The 21,026-nt window shown below is 48.5% G+C and overlaps 1 protein-coding gene across 3 annotated transcripts in view; it reads left to right on the plus strand.

The window, feature by feature from the left end:
* Nucleotides 1-21,026, plus strand: part of LOC119732013 (centrosomal protein of 104 kDa-like) — a 181,732-nt gene that overhangs the window by 98,091 nt on the left and 62,615 nt on the right. For all 3 annotated transcript variants that reach the window (XM_038205365.1, XM_038205366.1, XM_038205367.1), the window contains one exon: nt 3,691-3,928. In XM_038205365.1, the coding sequence (XP_038061293.1) occupies nt 3,691-3,928 (238 nt within the window). The remainder of the gene's footprint in view (nt 1-3,690; nt 3,929-21,026) is intronic.

Here is a 21,026-nt window from a genome sequence, read left to right on the forward strand (position 1 = left end):
CTTCCTTTCATTGGATTGACTTTAAACTTGGTTCAAACCAAGACCACAATGACAAAATGTGCATTGAGGATAGTTTTCAAGATGATGTCATCGCAGGGCATGTGACGTCATGTGACTAAGCTTTATTTCAAATCCCATAGACAATGCACATGATTTTTGTACACACCACTTTTGGCATTGAACTTTGTCATACATCATTCAAGTTAAGCATATGCATTGTCCTTATGGCGAAGTTGTGTCCCGAAGAGTGACGTCATGATTACGTCATCAGGGGTCACGTGACGTCATCACAAACGTGCATATTTTGAGGCCCTATATCTACCGAATGGTAAGTCCGGTTGGGTTGAAACTCGGTATGTAGGTAGGCCGGGAAGTGTTATAGGTAAAACTTGAGGTGACGTTGTGCAATTTTATATGATTTTTTGAATTTTTGGACCTTTAAGCCATATCTCATGAACGCAACATGCAAAATTCCAAATTCTTTTTGTATTTGGTTTGTTAATTAATAGGTATATGCACAAACATTTGAAAAATTTGTGACATCATAATGACGTCATCAAAAATGCAATTTTGTAAAACGCATATAAGGGAAGGTCCGATCGTCATGAAACTTCGTGGTTAGGTAGATAATGGTACTAGTATGCAAAGTCCGAAGTGACGTCACGATGACGTCATCGTTTGATTTTTTATAATTTTTTTCAATTTTAAAATTGTATTCTGCTTCCAAAATTGTACACTTCGTTTCATTGGATTGACTTTAAATTTGGTACAAACCAAAACCACAATGACAAAATGTGCATTGACATGTGTTGTCAAGATGACGTCATCGCAGGGCATGTGATGTCATGTGATAAAGCTTTATTTTTGGAATTATTTGAAGTATTTTGAACAACCTTTAACTGTATCAAGCACTCTCAAAAGTGACTGCAAAAGGATAAACATAACATAAACATTGATGCGAAAAAGCCCTATGTTCTGTTCGAACAGACATAGCTCTAGTTTTTCTTCTTTTTCAGCCATCCCCCATAGCATTTGTACACGTTTTCACAGTGGAAGGCACTTTGGGCAATAAAATCAGTCCGATTGACTTTATACTTGGCACACACTTAGACCAGCATCTGAAGATGTGTGCCGAACATTGACGTTATCATGACGTCATCACGAGTCACGTGACGTCACATTATATGCGATTTTTCTATTGTGACCATTTTCTAGCAGAATTCGGCTAGATCTGACAAATTAGGGCTATATCTCCAGAACTACAGGTCCGATTGGGTTGAAAGTTGGTATGTATCTAGACCGAAATGTCTTATAGATGAAAATTAACTTGACTTTATGATGACGTCATCATGTGACATATGACGTCATATAAAATAAACATACTTTGAAGGCCTATATCTCCAGAACTGCAAGTCCGATTGGCTTGAAACTTGGTATGTACCTAAACCGGGAAGTGTTGAAGATGAAAAATAAAGTGACGTCACGATGATGTCATCACATGACATGTGACATCATATTAAACGTGCATTTTTTGAAGGCCCATATCTATAGAACTGCATATCTGATTGGGTTGAAAGTTGGTATGTACCTAAGCCGGGATGTGTTATAGATGAAAATTGAAGTGACATCACGATGACGTCATCATGGGTCACGTGACATCACGTTAAAGATGATTAGATTTAATCTTTGAAAATCACTATAAAATCAACCGTGAGCAACCTGAACTTAACATTTGCGGGAATGGATAGAATAATCCAGGGTCTTCATTGTTTATATTATGTGCAAAATCACGTGACCCTTCCTTCCGGTTGAAACCAGAAGTGCCTTGTAATTTAAAATTGGTGAACGATGTGAACTTGCTTTCAACGATGTATGCTCTGGCTAAGATGTTCTTTACCATAAAATTATAGTTATACATAAAAATTGATGTGACATCATCATGACGTCATCACATGACATGTGACGTCATAATTCAAAGCCCTATGAGAATATAATCACATATTTTATGCCACCATTTATTATAAACAGAACTACACATCCTTCCTTGATGGAACTTATACTTGAAACTTTACATGTCACACAGCACAAAAAAATTACCGAAACAGCCCTGTGTTTGTCCACAAACATACATCTAGTTTTTATATATTTATTATTAATTTCATTACTAGAAGAAACACTAGTTAATTTTGCATTTTGTTTACAATATGAGAAGTGTTTGCGTAAAATTCAGTGTGGCATAAAATGATTAAGGATACATTTTATCCAACAGCACCCATGAACAAAATGAAATCAATTTTTTTAGTTTATTAGGTCACCAATCTTTGCAAACTGTTAATTTTTTAATATTTCAATAAAAAAAACTCTTTGTGTATTGAATGTTGGTATGATTTTTACCTGCTTTAACACATGTCTGTGATTTTTATACAAATGTGAAGTCTACAGGACACTGTGGACCTTTACAATTTTCATAAATGATGAAAATATACTTTTTATATTCTGCAACTGGCAAAAAGGGTCATGATTTTTGCTGGATTTGAGGATGAAATGTACTACATGTACTGTATGCATCACCTTGAATTGGACTATTACCGTACCCTACGTGTGAACCCTCCGTGTGTGGCAGTTTGTACACACAAAAGAGACCCTATTGTTGACAACCATTCATCCATGAAACAATCCAACAGCAAGAAGCATTTGATACCTGTACTCTAGTAAATGCTGAACAGTAAAGGAAAGCTTTTAGTCAACAGAATCAAGCATAAAATTTGCTTTTCCTTAAAGGGAAGATACAACATTTGCAAACATCAAAACACGAAATGATCAAACTATCACGAAATAAATTACTGGATTGTTAGGGATCGACATTCTAAAGCACCCAATAAAATCGTGGCTCCTGGTGTGATGACATTTCTAAGAAAAATGGAATTTTTCCAATGCTGGTCGGCCGACCAGCGTTGGAAAAAACTGGCTTTTTTCGAAAATTGCTCTTAATTGTTCATAATTAATTTTTCCGCATTTTTTTTTTGCAAGCCTGTCGGACTGGTTCTGTGCCCTTACAATTCCCCAAAGTCAACAAACTGCTCTGTTTCATCTTAAGTGGGGTCAGGGAAATAGACTACAAGAACATGATGTTTTTCAGCATATTCAAGCCCAAAGCGTGAAACAAGTCAGTTTAATAATAGTTGCCATAACATTCTAATCCCCCAAGTCCATTTACTACTGAAAATTACAGCAAGAGCAAATGTTGTACATTCCCTTTAATGCTTGTACTCCAAAGTAAATGCTTTTATTTTTTGCTTAAACTTCCTAGCATTTGCTAGTTTTTATACATACAACCCATTGGCTGCCCCTGGGACGAGGGTGTCTCGACCACACTGAATGGCACTGAATGATCTTTGCACACAAAACAAATTGGCCAAAATGCTGAACTTTAACACAAAACACACTTCTTTATTCTGGTCCTGAAAACAACCCCAAATTATATTTTTTGAACAATTTGGCGTTAGGCATGTGATTATGATTGTCCGGCGTGTGAGCGTGTGAATTGAAACTTGGTAGTCCTGACATTTCCAAGGACTTAGAACTCAACCCACACATGAAGTACCAGTATTTTTGCACAGAATGTTAATTTTGCACAGCATGGTTTATCTAACCATCATTCTAAAAAGCCCCTTTGTTCTACCTCTTTAGTGGACTGAGTGTTGACAATGTCATGGCATTTGCAAAGCGTGCCTTGGAGCATACAGCTGGTGAAGTACGAGAAGCATCTGTTCATTTAATCATCGAGCTGTATCGTCTTAAAGCAGCAGCAGTGCGCTCCCATCTTCCCCCTGAAGATGACCCTAAGACAATGAAGAATCCACTTTACTGCAAGATATTTGATGGAATGGACCGAGCAGATGGCAAACCAACTAAAGCAGAGAGAAAGGTAACAATACACTTAGTCTATTAGCTATCAACACATTTGTTCTTGTATGTTTTTTTTTTTCACTCAAAAAGAGCAATGTACATTGATTTCGTCTTTGGCAGTTCATGATGTCAGATGTTCTCAGATGTTCTCTTTCATTTAATGTTCAATTAATATTCAAGTATATCTCATCCAGGATTAGGAGATTTGTACACTGTACTTGATTCAAATGAAGTCTAAAGTCCTAGCTCTAGCTTATGCTGGAGTTAGTTAATATTATATTTGATGCATTGGATTTTGAGTCATCCTTGACTTGTCTCACCTAGGGCAAGGTACATTGTAACTTTTGCTTGGGACCAGCACTCAAGCATCAATTTTTCTGCTCCAACCACAGGCTGTGTAGTAATTGGAGGGAGGCTTGCTTTTGAGCCACCAAAATTCTCAAAGTTCATATTTGTAGTGGTGCTCGTTTTCGTCTGTTGGAGCTCGACGGAAGCCACCGCGGACTAAGCGGTGCAAGAGCAGGGTGTGGTTTGAGGTGAGGTGACACTCCTGTGCTTTCGTAAGCGTCCACGTCTTGCATGCGTATGTTACTCATGCTCTAATGCATGCCTGAAAGAATACCATGCGGTGTGGAGCGCTATTTGGTAGTTCTGGAGAAGACCTTTTGTCTTGCCAAATGTGTGTTTGCTGCTTTGATGCGCACATCGATTTCAAAGTCGCCAGTGGCAGGCTGATCCTATCAGCTGGCTGCCAAGGTATTGGAATGATTTACTGTTTTTGATGGCGATTCCATGGATGTCCAGGAGTAATTCCGGGTAGCTGGTGACTATAGGGTCGTATTTGGTGTTGAGGATTACCGTTTCGGTTTTGGCCTAGCTGATATGTAGGTTGTATTCATCCAGGAGTTCCACCAGGAGGAGTATAGGCCGCGGCGTAGATCGTCTATGGATTGGAAGCACAGTAAGATGTCATCAGCAAAGGCAACCCAAAGCAGGTCCAGTGTGCCAGCAGTAGGGTGTATGGGCAGCTCGTTCGGTTCAGTCGGTAGCATGGCCGGGTATCAGGAATTTGAATTCAAAGCCTGTGATTCCAGCTGTGCGGGCACGAACCTCAAATTCGCACATCAGCCAGTCCATGAACAGGCAAAAAAACGTTGGCGACTCTGGGCCACGGCCCTGTCTGACACCGGCTTCAGTTGGGAATGGGATCTTGGCTGGATCTGAGCTGAGGTAAGCCGCTGTTTATGAGTAGAGGGCCTCTAGAACTTCTTGGTTGGCAATAGATCGGGCTTTGAGCAGGCCGGTACAGATAGATTGCCAGGGCCAGGAGCTGTTTATGGTGTCAAAGGCTACCATTAGGTCAATGAATGTACAGTAGAACGGACGCCGCATATACGCACTCAGTAAGTGTGCAGCCTTGGCTGTAAATATTGCGTCCTGTGTGCTATGATTCAAGCGAAACCCCTGCTGGGGCTCAACTGCTCAACTGCTCCTTATACCACTGAGGTTCTAAACAGGAAGGATAGCTTACCCCAGAGGCTTAGCAATAGAATGTAAACAAGTTGATGTGTACAGTCTGATGGGGGTTTCATTGGAATAGAAATAACAATTTACACTTATTTTAATTTGTAAATTTTACAGGAGGCGCTGTCAGAAATTTGGGCATGAAGTTTATTGTAGATGTATGCATGTACATGTGTAACTGCAGCGCAGCCCAGACTTCAGACACATATTTTTGTTTGGCCTATTTTAAACATTCGTATTTTAAACATGAACACTTTTAAGGTTTCTTTTTTTTACAATTTTAATGGGGACCGTATCTTATTGCATTTTGTGTAAATTTTGTATTAATTGATTTGTTTGTTTCTAATGATTTAACATTGTATTGTCATCTTAATTTGGCATGTGCCGCCAGGATGATTTTTAATAAACCAGTCTATCCACAAACCAGTCTATCTAAGAGGAGTAGAAAGTTACATAAAATATGTATATAAGAAAATTTCATTTCACGGACCCTTTGAAATTATAATTCTACTATGCACATTGTACCCTTATACTACTATTTCATAAGCAATATTACCCCAGAGGGTGTTAAACATTCACAAAGTTATATTTCCCACAGTACCTTGCAGCCTGCACACCATGACAATCCTCTTTTCTTTTGGTGCGTGCTAAAGGAAAGATATGTGTTTCAGTGGCTCCAATACTTGCTCTGTTCTTTTCGTATTCCTAAGCATTAGCTAAGCTAAGTTTTTGTAGTTATCTTGGTATCTTAAAGTATTCTGCGGTGAGTTTTGATAGAGTTTGGCAAGAAGATTTAGTGGAGCAGCACTTGCCCTACTTTGGCAACTTACATTTTCTACAATATGATTACCCATGCTGTTTGTCGTCATCCCCTGTCTTATGAAGCGAAGCAATGCTTCCCCATCTCGGCAAAACATACTCCCGTCTTTCACAACGACCTGTTTGTTCAGTGGAGCTGCACTTTCCCACCTCAGTAAAAGGCACTTCCCACAATTATCAGTGGAGTTACATTTGCCCCATTGGTCACCCCATGTATTTTTATCCATCATTATTTTGCACATTGTAGCAACTACCATCACAGACAATCAGTCATGTTGCTGTGTAGCATTCCTTGATGTGCTGTTTCTCCCCTCAAATGGGGCATGCAAGCACTTGGAGTCTTTGTCCTTCCCAGGGCCTGATGTGTTTGAATAAGGGAATAAATGTGTGTTTGGGAGGTATTATAACACTCTGTTTAAGACCGGTTTGAGTCTGGATGGGCGATAATTATCACCCATCCAGACTCGCACCGGTTTTAAACAGAGTGTTTAATACCGACCGAACACACATTTATTCCCATTCATAAATTCCTTTTCGGTCCAATTTTTTTTAGAAATGTCAAAAACTAGATGTTGCCAACCATTTTGTTCAACAAGTCTACTTCATTCACTTACCCAAATAGCTACAACATATGCATATTTATTCAGCCAACAGGCTCAAACGGTAAAAGATTTAATCAACCAACGAGCGCCCTCTCGGGGCCTACCCATTATGCTACGTCGTGAATCCGCCATTATGCTTCCTCTTTTTTTCTAGCGACGGCATCGTGCAGAAGCAAAAAGTTTTGCTCTCGCCTTTTGACGAGTTTGTACGATTATCGCTTTAAGAGTTTCTGTTTTATAGAATTTATCAACCAAGTGAGTTGTGTAGAATACTGTAGAGTTTGATTTGAGTTAAGTAGTTCTCATTTGGAGTGATTTTGGAGTCATTTTGCTTTCGTTTTTCTTTCACGTGGCGTAGCAGGTTTTTCAGCCTTTGTCTGACACCGCTTGCGGCGGGCCAGGTCGGCACCGCGGGACTAGCCCAATTCCGGGTAGGCATCGTGGGTTCTCCCTTTGGGATCGAGTGCAATCCCCTTTTAGCCGAGTCGGCTTTCCTGAGTTATTATTATTATTTCTGTTGTACAGTTATCTAATAATAATATTTCTTTGTCAAAAATAATAATTTCATAAAAAAATATTAAAAAAAGCAGTGCATTTAGTTTATGACTCCATAGACGGACGAATACGTAAAGACCTTTAGGGGAGAGAGTGCGTCGTATATCCCCGGAGAGAAGTGCGGTTATTCTCCACAAGGTCTGCTACTCGCCCCACACGTGGGGCCCCTGTTCTGGAAGTCAGACTTTCGGCCGTTCAGGGGACTAGCGAAACGTTTCGAAGAATACAGCGGTTTCGGCTGTTCCCTGTTCTCCGTTCGTTTCCCCTAAGCTCGCGGTGAGCTAGGGCCTAGCGAGACGAGTGCAGTGGGGGTATATCGACAGAGGTCGTTCCCTTCCCCCCTGACCGTTTCAGCTAGCTCGGGGAGCTAGTAAGCTAGAAGAGGACTTTTCGTTGGGTATATCGACAGAGGTCGTTCCCTGCCCCTCGGCCGTCCTAAGCTATCTCGGTTGTGCGGCGACAAACGAGATAGCGGCGAGATATTCGTGGGTATATCAGCCGCTGGTCGTTCCCTTCCCTCGGCTGCCTCGCCTGGCGTGTAAAGAAAAATTCCGTGGGGTACAGCGACCAGCGGTCGTTCCCTTCCCCTCGGCCGTTCTCAACTGCATTTATCTCAGTAGTACAATAGTACGAAAAGACGAGATAGCAGTGAGTCCCCACGCAGGGACATCGCCGTAGTCTGTAACGGTCATCCCGTGTTACGCGTTTTGACCGGCATCAAACATACGTCCTACGGTATGGAACACCGTGAGGATACCGGGGATAAAACTCCCCGTGTAAGGGTCCCGCGGTTAAAAAGGCCGCATCAAAGGCCACCAGCGGTCCCAAGGGTAAGACCCAAAAAGGGACCACTAGTCGCTCAATCACGCCGCCGGTCTCCGGACCATCAGCGTCACCTAGCAACCCGGCGTCGATTTCCCGTGGTGTCACGGGAATTTCTTCGCCTAGTCCCCCCGGTCTGCTGGCTCCAGCAACCCTCGGGGACGACCAGTCACGGAGCGGTAAAAGGATTCAATCCTCACCGGCCCCGTCTGCGCGTTCATCGCGCTCCGAGCTTCCTGCTTCCACCCGTGCAGAATGGGCAGTACTCACGGTGACTGACTTGCCTCCTCCCCCAATTCGGGCCACGGACTCGCAGTCAACGTCATTTTTTGATCAATGCTCCGGAATTCCCAGGATATTATCGGAGTTTTCATCCAGTGAATCAAGTCACCCAAGTAAGAAAAGGAATTCCCCCCGTAAGTCGACGCATCGGAAAAAGAAAAACAAAGGTGTATCCACGGAAATCTTTCTAAAAGCTTTCCAGGACATCAACGTTTCGCTAGCAGCCCTCACTAAACAACAACGATGGAGATGCGGTGACTCAGAGGTCACTCCCGGCGGCCACATTTCCGGACCCAAATCCGGGTCTAATCCTGCCGGATCCGAGTGTGATCCGGCCGGATCCGGGTCCAATCCGGCCGAATCCGGGCGCGATACGGCCGGATCCGGGCTTAATTCAGCCGGATCCGGGCGCAATCCTGCCGAATTCGGGCGGGATGAGAGGGGAACACACTGGGCCCCCAGATCCTGGGATTGCCATCAGTGTCTGCTCAGATAATCCACCTACTCCGGGCCGCGATTGGGCGCCCCCGAGATCACAGGCGGGAATTTCTTTACACCCATCTATGAATTTGGGCACTTCTGTTCAAGATGCTCCTGACATAGATGTCGATGATACTCACCCCCCTTCCACTCACTCACAAGATGAGCGCTCTGGGGATGATGAGGCCACTGACCCTGGAAATTTTTCGCCATTTGAGACTCGGCTGAGGCTGGTTCAAAGAGATATGGTTCGGGTACTGCAACTACCAGAGAGCAGTAAACCAGAGACCACCCGTCGTTCTTTCAAACGCCGGACTGGCGTGGAGGAACCTCGGGATCCAGCTTTCCCAACTATGCCGGTGGATTGCTTATGCGGCGATCGCATACAATGCATCGCCGATTCAAAGAAATGGACAGCTTTCAACAAAAGGTCGGCAGCCTATTTCCAATTTCCAGAAAAGGACCGAAACGATTTCTTTACGGTTCCTACTATTCCGGATACGGCCAAGGACAAATTGACTGGAGATAGTGGCAAAGCCCCGACCAAGTCAATATTTGTCGATAAGACTAGAGCAAAGATGGAGGATACAATGAAGAAGGTCGATGAGGCGGCTAGATTTGGCTCACAAACAAGCGCCTTTTTACTTCTCTTATCTGAATATATCATCTGCGCATGTGAGGAAGATTCACAAATTCCAGCCGATATGTTAGCAGTAGCCTTCCGATGTCTGGACGAAATACTCCGTTTCTCTCTAGACCAATTTACGAGAATCTCTATCCTGTCTGCCAAGTCACGTAGGACTACCGTGATGGATGCACTTTACATACCACACGAAGGCGCTAAGAAGAAGTTAGAAGACCTTCCTCTTATGGGCAAAGACCTTTTCGGAGGCAAATTCCAGGAAGTTCTGGAAGTTGAAGCCAAACGAATTGAGACAGCGGACAAACTGAGCTTGAAGAAGCCTTCAGCCACTAACAAGCCCAAGTTCTCTGGGAAGAAGGAAACGAAGGGTGCTCCCTCATTTCGCCCTGCCCTTAAGAAACCATTCAAGCCCTTTCGCCAACAGACGGCCAAGACATCAGCTGGTGCAATGGTTTCAGCTCCACGCCCCTACTCTGCTCCTGCACGCCAATTTAGCGGCCAGGGACGTGGCAGTGGGCAATCGGCCCCCCGCTCCGGGTGGCGGCGGTGACGCCCCTACCGAGCCGACCCCCACACGGGGGCCCGTTGGGGGTCGTCTCAGAAATTTCGTAGGGCCCTGGAGAGAGATCACCTACAACGCATGGGTGCTTTCTATAGTGAGCCACGGCTATCAACTAGAATTTACAAGCACCCCTCCGTCGGAAATATGTGTTCGCGAAACACTGGTTCCGACAAACACAGACAAACGATTAGCTCTCGAACAAGAGATCTCATCCCTCATCGAGAAGAGAGTGGTCCGCTTGGTGCCACCAATGGAGCAGTTCACAGGCTTCCTGTCCTCCTTCTTTGTAACACCAAAGTAGGCGGCAGGCGAATGGCGGCCGATAATCAATCTGAAACCGCTCAACAAGTTTGTCAGACCCAAACGTTTCCGAATGGGAACTCTCCATGTAGTTCTAAAGTCATGACCCACACCAAAGTGGGGAGCGTCATTAGACCTAAAAGACGCGTACCTACACGTCCCCATCTTCCAAGAGCACTCCCGATTCCTTCGTTTCCAGTATCAGGGGCGCACTTACGAGTTCACTGTCCTTCCCTTCGGGCTATCAACCTCGCCAAGAGTGTTCACCAGGGTTGAGAGAATATAATGATTTTTATGTATCTCGACGACTGGCTGATAGTGGGAAAATCGGAAGGCCAGACTGCTCAGAATTTGAGGGATACTTATACGTTGACAACGAGGCTAGGCTTCATCATCAACGAGAAGAAGTCCCACCTAATCCCGTCCCAGGAAATCACTTTCCTGGGAGCAGAGATCGATCTACGCAGGGGCATAGCCGTCCCCACAGGGGAACGTGTTACCAACCTGCGGAAGTGCGTCAAACTTTTCCTATCCGTTCAAGTCGCTCCAGCGCGAGCTTGGCTGAAACTTCTAGGGTCTACATCACTCTACTTACCTGTAGAGCGAATACTACATATGCATTGTTCCCTATGCCGGCAGGCAATTCGCTAAGAGTTTTACATACAATAGCGCCCTCACGTGTCCTACCCACGACACCCTGTGACATGCGCACTACGTTAGCGTACTCTTTTTCTCTTAGCCGCAGGCGAGGTATAACATGGAATTTCAATCGACCTGAATTTCACTATTTTATTGGTACCTCTTTTGCTTGGAGAAAGCTATTTCGAAGAAATAAAGAGAAAGTGTTTATTGTAGAGTTGTTGTAGTGAAGTATTTGAGTGAAAGTGAAGTAAGAAATGAGTAAATCTAGGAAGTTGGGGAGGACTGGGTGTGTCGATAATGGAGGGACGTACATCCCACCAGACAAGCCCGAGTTCTCGGGGGACTGCACCGGTGATGGTACGTCACCGCGGCAGCAGTCCCCTAGTCGGCCCCTTCAGCCACTGCCGGCTGTCGGAGCTGACGGACCCGTTGACCAAGCGGGGGGCCGTACAACCCCACCGTCTTCGGTCAATATTCACGGGTCCGCCCAACTGAAGGGGAAACGCACCGGCAAGACAAGGAAATTGTCTGACGCCGGGGAAGTACCCAAAAAGGGACGTACGGCAAAAGGTGGCCCCGCTACGGGGCGCACCGTGCCTGTCCCTGGCCCGTCTACGGGGCACACGCAGCCGGAGGAAGTACTCCTCCATGGCTCAGTGCACCCAGGCCCACCCAGCCCCGTGATTACCACGATGCCTGGGGATGGGCTGTTATATGGCCGGTTGATCGACCGTACAGCACCCGCCTATGTTACCGGCGTGGGGGCGCTGTCGGCCGCCCGGGCTATTGATAGCGTAGAGCCGAATCCCTGGGATTCCCCCAGAGATTTAACGCTACGCTCGGAGGGCCGTGCCTCTACATCGGATTTTATTCATTGTTCGGGCATCCCCGTGTCCCCGCAATCCTCGGCAACTACTCGGAGTCGTTCTTCAAAGAAGAAAAAATCAAAAAAGAGCCGCCGTTCCCGCCGTTCTTCGACGAGTTCTAGCGAGTCATCCGGCCGATCACACCGTGGGAACACCACAAGGGTGGCGAGCCGATCTCACGCGATGATTTTTTGGAGGCCTTTCACTCCCTCACGGCCTCATTGTCGGGCCGACAGGGAGATTACGGTCACAGTTGGCCGACTCCGGGCCAAAGGGACATACCGCACACGGTTAGCCGTGCGCCGGAGTCCCCTCCAGAATTACAGCCCCCACACGCCAGTCATCACGGCCGTGGTGGGGTGACTACAGACCAGCGGACAATGCCGTGCACGGAGGGCCGTGCACCGGCGTCCCCGCCCGTTATTAGTTTACACCCATCGGTGTCACTGGAGTCCGAGCGGGGCTTGATACCGGGACACCGTGACGGCGCTGCTTCGCCCCGGGGCCTGGTTCCCATTCCCCGGTGACAACTCGCCCCCCGGACTCTGACAATTCGGCGGACGAGAGCGAACTGACCCGCACCATGCAACGCCTATCGGTGGCTGAGACCGAACTCCGCTTGGTCCAACGGGATATGATCAGAGTTCTGAATCTTCCTGCTGGTACCGAACCTCCTCCTCCTGAGCGTCAGTCGTTCAAGAAGAGATCGGGACCGACGGCAGAACCGGTCCGGGCTTTTCCCACAATGCCCTTGGACCGCGTGTGCGTTGACCACATCGACGGTATGATGCACGCAAAGACATGGAGTACCTACGCTAAACGCGTAGACTCATATTATCATTTCCCCCCAGGGGATTTTGAGAAATATTTCTCCACTCCAGTCCTGCCGGACTCGGCCATTGACAAACTTGCCGCTGACCGAGGGACAGCTTCATCCAAGGTTCCTTTTACGGACAAGACCCGTGGAAAGCTGGAGGATGTCACCCGCAGAATGGACTCGGCAGCACGCATGGGTATGCGTGCGACGTCCTTTCTTCTTCTCCTGTCAGAGTACCTGGCACTGGGATATGAAGAAGATTCGGTGATACCAGCCGACATGATGGTGGCTGCTCTCCATTGCCTCGATCGCGGCCTGTGCTCCACTCTCGACCAGTTTGCTAGAGTGTCGACCTTAGCAACATCGTCACGCCGCACCAATGTGCTAGATGCGCTTTTCCTCCCTTCACCGGGAGCACGAAAGCGTCTCGACGATCTCCCGCTCTCAGGCCCGGACTTATTTTCTGGTAAGTTCCAGGAGGCCATGGAGGCCGAGGCAAAGCGCCTCAAGGCCACGGAGAAAATAAATCTCAAGAAACCGGCCGAGCCGAAAACCGCGGACAAGACAAAGAAACAGCCATCTTTTGTCATTCCCCGGCGCCGCCCCCCGGTCAGAGCGGCCCGTGGTGGATTTCGTGGGCGCGCCGATAAGGCGGTCGGCCCGCGCTATTCACAACCACATACCGGACAACAGCGTCCCCAGTCGGGACGCGGTTTCCGTGCGCCCACTCCCCGGTACACCGGGGCGTGGCGCAAGTGACTTATGCGTCTCCGGGCGGCCTCCCGTCGCTGGACCCGTGGGAGGCCGCCTTCAGGAGTTCGTGGGGTCCTGGGTGCAGGTGACTTCCGACCGGTGGGTCCTCGAAACAATCAGCAGCGGTTACGCGCTCGAGTTTACGAGGACCCCCCCGTCGGACATGCTTATTCGGACAACGCCCGTACCGCCCGACACAGCAAAACGCCGCTTCCTCGATGGGGAGATCGACGCCCTCCTTCTAAAGAGAGCAGTTCGTGTTGTCCCCCAAGGGGGGACCCGGGCAGGTTTCATGTCAACCTTCTTCTTGGCCCCCAAGAAGGAGACCGGCGTGTGGCGTCCAATACTGAACTTAAAACCCCTCAACAAGTTCATACGTCCGAAACGTTTCCGCATGGAAACGTTACGGACCATTCTTGCATCGATCATAACACCAGCGTGGGCGGCCAGTATAGACTTGAAAGACGCGTACTTTCACGTACCGATCAGGCCGGAACATCGCAAATTCCTACGTTTCCAATACAAAAATACACTGTACGAATTTGTGGTGCTCCCGTTCGGGCTATCCACTTCTCCGCGGGTGTTCACCCGGATCGTGAAGACGATCGGGGCGGCACTGCGGCGTCGAGGGGTCATGATATTCATGTACCTCGACGATTGGCTAGTAGTGGGCCGTTCTTGAGGGGAGACGGAAGCGGCGCTCCAACTAACGTGGCAACTTGCTTCCGACCTGGGATTTCTCATCAACACCAAGAAATCCCATCCAGTCCCCTCTCAGGTTCCCACCTTTCTAGTTGCATCCCTCGATCTTCGCAGGGGACTGGCCCGTCCATCGGAGGACCGCCTGCTGAACCTTCGGCAGTGCGTGTCCCTCTTCCTCCCGACGGTAGTGGCTCCGGCCCGAGCCTGGCTCAGGCTGTTGGGCCTTATGGCCAGTCTGGTGGACTTAGTGGATTTTTGCAGGCTGAGGATGAGGCCAATTCAACTTCACCTGCTGTCTTTCTACAGACCCCGCTGGCACCCGATCGACCATCCGGTGCCCACTACGTCTTGGCTAGTCCCCCACCTTCGTTGGTGGCTAGTCGAGGCCAATATAACGCAGGGCCGCGTTTTCCGCCCGCCCCGCCCGTCGGTACTTATCACAACCGACGCGTCAGGGTACGGCTGGGGGGCTACCCTCCACCCGCGACAGGTGTATGGGGCCCCGCACATCAGTCATCCCACATCAACGTCCTGGAAATGCTGGCAGTCACCAACGCACTAACACATTTCCAGTCGGACGTCAGAGGGCAAGCAGTCCTGGTACGATGCGACAACGCCACAGTGGTGGCATACATCAATCACCAGGGTGGCACTCGGTCAGGCCATCTGTGTGCACTAACGTGGGATCTCACCCTCTGGTGCATACATCACGGGATAGCCCTGTCGGCAGTCCACATCCCGGGGGAAGAGAACGTCACAGCCGACGCTCTCTCCAGAGGCTGGATCGCCCCGACAAAGTGGTCACTGCTCCCACAGGTGGCTCAGTCGATCTACTCAGTCGATCTATCAGCTACCGATCTACTGCGCGAGGGGCCCAGATCCCAACGCGTGGCAGACCGATGCACTGTCGGTGCGGTGGGACGGCCTACTGGCCTATGCCTTCCCACCCATCTCCCTCGTTTCTCGAGTGCTGACCAAGATCGAGCAGGAGGATTGCCGAATTCTCCTCATAGCCCCGTTCTGGCCCCGCCAGCCGTGGTTTCCCCGGCTCGTCCGACTCTTGGTTCACCGCCCGGTAATTCTACCGAGGAGGGCCGATCTCCTTTATCAGCCCAGCTCGGGAATCAATCACCAGGCTCCGGGGGATCTTCACCTGACGTGCTGGGTATTGTCACGCGATCCCTCTGCTCAGCAAGCCTTTCGCGACGAGCTGCAACAATTGCAGCCCAGTCCCGTAGAGCCTCAACCAGAAAGGTGTACGATAGCCGACTACGCCATTTCTTTAAATGGTGTAGACGGCAATCCATTCATCCCCCCAATACTTCTGTAGGGGAAGTGGGGGATTTCCTCCTATACCTTTTTAACAGTGGGCTCACGATGGCCACGGTAAAAAATTATCGATTGGCCGTTGCCGCGATCCATCAGGGATTTTCGGACGGTTCCTCCGTTTCCGGCAACCCTGCAATTAGCCAACTTATCAAGGGGATGTTTAATACTCGTCCCCCAGTACGCACATTAATCCCATCTTGGGACCTCTTCGGTGTATTATCTACACTGGCGAAGGCTCCCTTTGAACCAATGAATTGCTCAACTTTGTTACAGCTCTCCATCAAAGTAGCTTTTCTATTGGCTGTTGCTACGTCCCGACGACGTAGCAAACTACACTCGTTATCGATACAGACAGGACACATCCGGTGGGAACCGGGGGGTGTCCGCCTGATCCCTACGGCCGGTTTTCTCGCAAAGAACCAGTCGGAGACCTTTATGCCCCCGGACATCTTTGTCCCGGACATCAAGTCTTTTTCGAACGAGACAAACGACAAACTGTGGTGCCCAGTTCGAGCACTTAAGTGGTATGTCAACCGTACGAAGTTACTTCGTACGGGACACGAAAAATTGTTCATCACGACGACCCCGCCCCATGGGCCGGCGTCCCGCGATACAATCACTCGCTGGATCGTGACAGCTATCCGTTCCGTACCGGGCGGCTGGCCAGCGACCCAGGGACCCATTCGAGCGCATGAGGTCAGGGGAGTGTCCACCTCGTGGGCCTTTTTTAAGGGTGTCCCCCTAGGTGACATCGTCAAGGCAGCCTGCTGGAAGAACCCTAACACGTTCTCCGAATGCTACCTGAAGGATGTCCTCCAGGCAGATGGCAAGGCTGGAAGAGAAGTGCTGCTAGCGGCCAGTCGAGCCTCACGGAAGCACTAACGGGTGAGCATATAAATATACATATATATATTTGTATGGGCATTAAGTTTACTTAGGTGTACCTATCATGTGTTCATTCCCATAATGGTTACACCCCCTGACTTTTTGCGCACGAGCTCTTTGGGTTCCCCTGACGAGGTGAAACCTAGAGCGTCTGGGGTGTAGGTTTTTTGGTTTGGTGTTGTTTGCCTTTGGACACGCCTCATGTCCTACACCCCTGTAGACATACAGTAATTTGCGTATACCCACCGCCTTACTCGGTGCGAGTCTATGCATATGTAGTATTCGCTCTACAGGTGAGTAGAGTGATGTAGACTCCCCCCCCACAGTAGTGTGGTTGGGGTCTACGAGCGAATACTTACCTGTAGAGCACCCCTCCCTCCTTCCCCACTATACTCGATTCCTTGAGTGCTTACGCAAGTAACGCTTGAGAAAAAGAGGACGCTAACGTAGTGCGCATGTCACAGGGCGTCGTGGGTAGGACACGTGAGGGCGCTATTGTATGTAAAACTCTTAGCGAATTGCCTGCCGGCATAGGGAACAATGCATATGTAGTATTCGCTCTACAGGTAAGTATTCGCTCGTAGACCCCAACCACACTACTGTGGGGGGGGGGGGGAGTTCATGGCCAGCTTAGTGGACCTGGTTCCATGGTGCAGACTGAGGATGCGTCCTTTGCAAATGCATCTTCTGACACATTACAGACCAAAGACAGATCCAATCTCTCTATTGGTCTCGATCGACGAAGTCATTCGGCCACACCTTCGGTGGTGGCTAATGGAACAGAACATTCGGTGCGGACGGAGCTTCCCCAGGGGGATCCTCACGTCATAATCTCCACCGACGCCTCCAACAAAGGCTGGGGAGCCTCCCTTCCCCCTCGACAAGCTGCAGGCACTTGGGACGACAACACTCAGTCCCTACATATCTATGTTCTAGAACTCCAGGCTTGTAGTCAATGCCCTACACCACTTTCAAGCAGACGTAGTGGGCCAGTCTGTTCTAATCAAGACCGACAACACGACAGTGGTAGCATATATCAACAAACAGGGCGGTACAAGATCACCCCAGCTGTGCTACCGGACTTGGGAAATGTTTCAGTGGCTAATCAGACACAAAGTAGATCTACGTGCCATTCACATTCCTGGTGCGGAAAACGACATAGCGGACTCTCTCTCCAGGGGCAAAGTAATTCCCACGGAGTGGTCATTGAACAGGAGGATCTTAAGTCAGATCTTCTCGATCCTAGGTCGTCCACACATAGACCTGTTCGCCTCAGCAATCAACACTCAGCTCCCGGTGTTCTGCTCGAGAGCCCATCATCCTCATGCATGGGCCTCGGACGCACCATCAATAGACTGGACAAACATGTTCGCTTACGCCTTCCCTCCGATCTCAATCCTTACAAAGGTCATCGAGAAACTGGAGAGAGACAGGTGCAAGAACCTGCTGATCGCCCCCTTTTGGCGGCGTCAGCCCTGGTTTCCGCGACTGGTGAGGCTCCAAGTGGGCTCCCCTCTAATCCTCCCAGATCGTCACGACCTACTCGTTCAACCTCCGACACCCATCTCCGGGAGACCTCCACCTAGCGTGCTGGCCACTGTCAAGCGCGCTTACGGAGCAGCAGGTCTTTCTGAAGACGCTGCAGCCCTGGCCGCAAAGGGACGTCGTCTCTCAACACGACGAATCTATGACAGTCGACTACGACATTATAGTAGGTGGTGCGCAGAACAGACTGTGGATCCGCTCTGTGCTTCTTTAAACGATTGTTCAGAATTCCTACTGTCATTGTTCAGAGCCAATTTGTCAGTAGGAACGATACGAAATTATCGATCAGACATAGCAGCAGTTCACAAAGGCTTCGCTGATGGCTCATCTATTTCCTCTAATGTGGCAATCACGCAAGTTCTCCGGGGAATGTTCAACGAGAGACCTACAATCCGGAAACTGGTCCCATCCTGGGATCTGGGTCAGGTCCTGAACCTTTTGGCCAAGACTCCATACGAGCCCTTGGGCCAAGCACCCCTCATTCATGTATCTATAAAGTTGGCCTTCCTGCTCGCAGCGGCTACCGCTAGGCGTAGCAGCGAGATCCATGCGCTGACTTTAGATTCGGGACATATCCGCTGGGAACCAGCCGGGGTCCGCCTGATCCCAAAGGCGTCCTTCCTGACGAAAAATCAGACTGCAATTTTTAGCCCACCTGATATTTTCGTACCAAAAATTGAGTCGACCTCCTCTGTCCCCTCAGACAAATTATGGTGCCCGGTGCACGCCCTAAAATGGTATCTGGCACGCACTAAGTCACTCAGGGGTAAATGCATGCAGCTCTTTATTGCAACCACAAAGCCACATGGCCCCGCCTCAAGGGACACCATTGCGCGTTGGGTAGAAGCTGCTATCAAATTCACTAATGCGGACTGGCCATCCAAAAGGGATGCTTCTGTCCAAGGCCTTGTCCAAGCCCATGACGTACGCGCCGTAGCGGCGTCCTGGGCATGTTTTAGGGGGGTCCCTATTTCAGCGATTTCTCAAGCAGCATGCTGGAAGTCAGCCACGACATTCACATCCTGCTACCTACGTGACGTACTCCAGACTGGAGGGAACACGGGGAAGACGGTACTGACGCAGCACCAGTCCTCGTCTACGAACCCTACCCTGCGCAGTAGTCCTTCCTGACCTGACCAGGAGACTAACTAAGCAGGTAATACATTTACATGTATATTCAATCTAAATGGTCTTAATCATTATGTATATATATATATACTGTTGTTTAACCATTTGATTTCAGGGCGTCTCGCCTACCCAGCCACCGGTTGTCGGTGCCACTCTATGCATATGTAGTAGCTATTTGGGTAAGTGAATGAAGTAGACTCCCCCCCCCCCCCCCCCACAGAAGTGTGGGACGAGTCTACGAGTGATACTTGCCCAAATAGCTTCCCGCCCTCCTCCCCACTCTCAGCTCGCGTTAGGATGGTTTTTCACCTTTAGTGCGCGAGGGACAAAAAGAGGAAGCATAATGGCGGATTCATGACGTAGCATAATGGGTAGGCCCCGAGAGGGCGCTCGTTGGTTGATTAAATCTTTTAGCGTTTGAGCCTGTCAGCTGAATAAATATGCATATGTAGTAGCTATTTGGGTAAGTATCACTGCACGATGTCGTGCAAAACGCAGCTGGGCTGGTGAAGTGTAAATTTCAGACCATGAAATACTGATTCACTGGTAGTACATTGCGCATGCATACGGGAGGAATTTGAACGTTCAGCCAATGAAACGTTAAAAGGCACCGGATTTCATAGGAGTCCAAATTTCATGTGACACTGGAAAAGCATTTAAGACCAGCTAGCCATGTCTTCATCATCCGTTTAAGACCGGCCACGTGACGGGCTCTCGACCAATAGGAATGCGTAAACTGTCTTAGGTATTTATGAATACCAGTTAAAGGCCCACTGTACAAGCAGAGGCTGAATGAATGGCCAAAGAAAAGATCTACTTGGCTAAGGCAACCACAAGACTTCTTCCCACCAATGGTAGGGGTTGCCACAAGTTTCCAGATCCCATAGTGATGCTCCTTCCCAACTTCTTCCAACAGTTGCTCCCTTCAGTCTGCCCACCTCCCTGCCTGATCGTAATGGCCAAACCAGACATCTGACCTTAACTTCCAACCCCCAGCCCACCAGCAGACTGGTGCATGTGGCACAAACTGCACTCCAGGACGTGCAGCACCCCCAGGACGTGTGAGCCTGTTTGGCCCATTTCATCCGGTCCTGAGCCCAGCTCGCCTCCGACTGTTGAGTACTCACCACAGTTTCGCATGTTTACTGTCTCAAGTTCATGAGTGCCCCTAGTTAGAGACACTTACCTGTTGACTTGACTGCGCAACGACCCCCCCCCCCAAAAAAAAATGTACGGCACTTGAGAGAAAAACGCTGCATTGCAAAACATGCCATTTTGAGTTTACTGTCCCGGGACAAACTCACCCCAGGCTTTTGCTAAGTTGGCGTGCATTTCTCAGTCTGCGGCTACTCGCTTGATTTTTGGGCAGCCTCTCTGGATCTCACCGTGCAGAGTTGCCCTGATCACAGGCAGTCCTTCTGGTTCTCTTACAGTGAAACAACATTTGATTCTTAGCTCTTCCATTCAGCCTGTCCACGGCCCATGTGTTCTCCAAAATAGCCAAGACCATGCCAAAGCAAAAATCTGAAACAGTGCTGTCTATCAGATCTTTGGAGACAATCAATGTCTCGATGCCTTACAATTTAACAGGTCAATTTTAGCACTGTGGACTCGGGGGACATTAGGCCTGTACATCAGAACCGGGTACCTGGGTACCTGCCCGTTGATGTCAGGAACCGGTTCCAAATGAACCGGGTACCAATGATCAACTTCATAATTTTACCAACATAATTAATTTTCTCTTTTTTTGTCATTTAAACATATAATATATTTTAATAAAATTCATACTGTGTCGCGAGTGGTTATATTTTATTCAAACAGTTCATGATTCATTAAAACAAATAGCGTTCATGAGTCCGGA

The sequence above is a fragment of the Patiria miniata genome, unplaced genomic scaffold (assembly GCF_015706575.1).
Source record: "Patiria miniata isolate m_02_andy unplaced genomic scaffold, ASM1570657v1 HiC_scaffold_24, whole genome shotgun sequence".
NCBI lineage: Eukaryota > Metazoa > Echinodermata > Asteroidea > Valvatida > Asterinidae > Patiria > Patiria miniata.